Here is a 3309-nt window from a genome sequence, read left to right as displayed (position 1 = left end):
CGGCTCCTAGTTGTATGCTTTTACAGACAAAATATTTCCCCTCCTGGGCTCCTTATTAGCAGGCTTTTTCCATCATTAGTTCTCAAGTAATAATAGTTACACTGCAGCAATTAGAAGTGGCTGCACTAAGTGACAGTTCTAGTTATTTACATGAGTGATTAACTCATGAATTTCATGGGGTTTTTTTGCATTTTGACCAGATTAACCAACAAGACATCAGCTCTTCACATCACTTCTGTAACTCCTAGGCCTCACAGTTTAACCAGCAAGCAATGATGGAGCAGGTGACTAGCAGAGTCAGTAGGAAGACATACTGCAGGTCACAGAGCAAGGTTATGTGGTGTCAAACTATCAGAATCAACATTTTAGACTCAGTAGTGGAAACAACAGCCCAGAGCATAGCTTTGAAGCCCAGTGGTACTCCCACAAGTCCGTTTCCACTGAAAAAGGGAGTCTCCTTCTGTCTGGAGTTCTGCACTAGGCTAGAGAACAGCTTGATTCAAGTTGTTCAGGGCTGTGAAAAAAAACCTTCTATGGGCTGCAGTATTGCAACCTGGCAGGCTAAACATCCTTAGCTCTAACAACTCCATCATTCTACAAGGCGCTTGGTTAATTTACAGCTGTGGAAGCCTGCAGCACCATGTATTTTCCCCTTGCCTACCCAGGAGGCTGTGTTGTTCTGACAGGTAAGCTACAGTCTAGAGGCAAAAGCCTAGCTGGAGCCACAGGGGAGTCTCACAGCTGCGTTACCAAATCTTCACTCGTGGGGGAGCATAGAGGTGTTTCTGCTTGTGACATGTAGATGCTATGCTTACACTGCGGTTGCCCCTGCTAAGCTGGCCAGAAGGAAGCAGGCTATCTTTCAAAGCAACTTGGAGAAGGTTATCATCTTCCTTGACTTGCTTGTATTTTCACGAAAAAGCTTTTTAACTCCCCTCAGGGCACTGATAGCAGATCAGACAGCTTTTAAAAGAAAAAAACATGAGTAGATTTATTGATATATGCATTTCCTTTTTAACTTACAAGCTGTGTCTCACATCAGTTTTCAATCTTACATTAGCGTTAATAAAACATTTAAAAGGTTATAATAAAACCCCGAAGTTTCAGATGTAGAAAGTAAGAGATAGGGATTAGACAGTAAGTGCTTTCTGTTTTTAGGAAACTCTGTAGTGCCAACCTTCATCCCATACCACAGCAACCACCTACAACAGGTGCAGCCACAGATCTACCGCTTGGTATTGATCCAGTGGTATCTATCAACACGCAGTCCTGTGAAAGCAGCTGTTGGCCTGTAGACCTTGTAACCCCTGTGCTGGGCATAGTATGTGCCATCAGTCATATAGGTCTTCCTATGAAGATACTGAGACCAGGGCTGTATGGGTGCCTTGCAGTAGTCGCTAAACTAAACAGCAAGAAATGAGATAACGTTAAGATGGGTTTGGGAAAGAGGGGAGATTAGTCTGGCCACAGGTGGTTAAGTCTACTGCATTCCTTCACAAGCAAACCTAGAGGGCAGATGCTAGCTCTTATGAAAGCTGCTTACCATGACCACATGCTTACCTGGTAGACACTGTTAGGATTACTGACAGTAGGGATGGCCTTTGGCTCCTTGTTGAAGCTCTCCTCATCTGAAGAAGTGCCCGAATGATAGTCTAGTGCTGCTCTGTCAACAGCATAGCTGATCTGCTGAGGAAGCTCTGGGTTCTCCTCTCCTTCAAAGTGAGCAATTGTGAAGGGCCGATTCTTCTCGCCGTATCTGAAAGTGACTGTATTTGTGTAATGCAGCTCTGCACTAGCAGCATGGACATCGGTTATTACTCAGCTGGCACTGAAGCAAGCACACCCTCAGACATCAAAGCTTCATCAACATGAGTTGATCAGGTTCGGACAAGGCACGTCACATGTTGGTCACAGAACATCAACTCACCTGCAACACACCTCAAACGGATCAACCCATAGCGTCATCTCCTTCGGCAAGCCAAGATTACTGAAGTCCACATTACTCTCCACACAAGCTTGCTCCAGCAGTGGATCTCTGGTCTGATGTTTGTTTATCCTTATACACCTAGGCAAGAGCAAAATGCAGGTGAATTAACAACTCTGCTGCAATTTTGCAAGTTCTGCTCATACAGAAGTACACCTAAGTTGACTATTTATCTTCTCAACAAGTTTACCCTGTTGATGCAAGTTCTCACTCATAGGCCCAATGTGCAAGTTAGCCTAACAAGCCAATTTATAAACCCCAACAAGGTTTTATTTTAGGCACGAGGCAGCAATTCACTTCATCAGTAAATTTTTAAGAAAATGAAAAGCAGTTACAACAATTCCACATGTCAGTTGAAGACAACTTTAATTCTATGTTCAAGAAGTCAGAAGGTTACTCAAGGCACTTTGTGCATATAGTCTTAAGATTTCCATACCTCAGCTCTCTAGTCATAGAAAGGTTTGGGTTGGAAGGGACCTTAAACATCACCTAGTTCCAACTCCCCAGACACCTTCCACCAGACCAGGTTGCTCTAAGCCTCATCCAGCCTGGCCTTGGACCCTCCCAGGGATGATCCTCTCTAACTACAGGCACCTCACCACCAGTCCCTGCCCTTGCCTTCTGCACCTCGTGTAGTCACACCTGCACAGGATCATACTGTGAAACTACTTTCACAACAGGTGTGTCTTTTCCAGTTAATAACACTACTTCCCTCAGGCTTAAGCAATGCTCTTACAGTTTTGTGTCATTTGCTTCCTACATAAGGCCTCCAGGCACCAAAAGGACACTCACTGCATCTGGAATATGATACAAAGGCTCCATTGCCTCTACCCTTCTACTGAGGGCCCTCTTACCTGAAGGCTTGCCCTCTGGACGGATTGTCCAAGTACCAGTGATTCTTATATTTTTCAAACAGTATTGTCGTTAGCTTAGCTGCAAATTTCTCCATTTTATGCTTGCTCAGCTTGTCTTCCCTTTTCACTAGCCTTGTGATGAAGAAAACTGTGGCAGCAATTTCATCTTTCATCTTAAAGTGAAGCACACAAGGTGTTTTAGCTGTTGGATAGTCATCAGGAGAGATGAGACACTACACCAGGGAGATGTAATAACATGAAGGTACTATCAAGTTCCAAGAACAGATATTGCAAAACCCACATAAATTGTGACAGATAAAGCCTAGGTGAGCCAAATAACCAAAAAACTGGTAAGTTTAGTCTAGGATAGTGTAGCCAATTTAGATGCGTTATTAGAGCAGACACTAAGCAAGTTAAAAGACTATTAAAAACAAGTTTAAAAGACCATACTGCTTATTGTGTACCACATAC

The 3309-nt window shown here is 43.6% G+C and overlaps 1 protein-coding gene across 1 annotated transcript; it reads right to left on the bottom strand.

The window, feature by feature from the left end:
• Nucleotides 1–1225: 1225 nt before the first annotated feature.
• BTG4 (B-cell translocation gene 4) lies at nt 1226–3011 on the bottom strand. The gene is made up of 4 exons (XM_010155959.1): nt 2839–3011; nt 1928–2065; nt 1561–1756; nt 1226–1402 (listed from the first exon to the last, which is right to left on the bottom strand). The coding sequence occupies exons 1-4, from the start codon at nt 3009–3011 to the stop codon at nt 1226–1228; spliced, it is 684 nt and encodes a 227-aa protein (XP_010154261.1).
• Nucleotides 3012–3309: the final 298 nt, after the last annotated feature.

This window comes from Eurypyga helias, unplaced genomic scaffold (assembly GCF_000690775.1).
Source record: "Eurypyga helias isolate BGI_N326 unplaced genomic scaffold, ASM69077v1 scaffold39787, whole genome shotgun sequence".
Classification (NCBI taxonomy): Eukaryota; Metazoa; Chordata; class Aves; order Eurypygiformes; family Eurypygidae; genus Eurypyga; species Eurypyga helias.
This window is presented reverse-complemented; position numbering and strand designations above follow the sequence as displayed.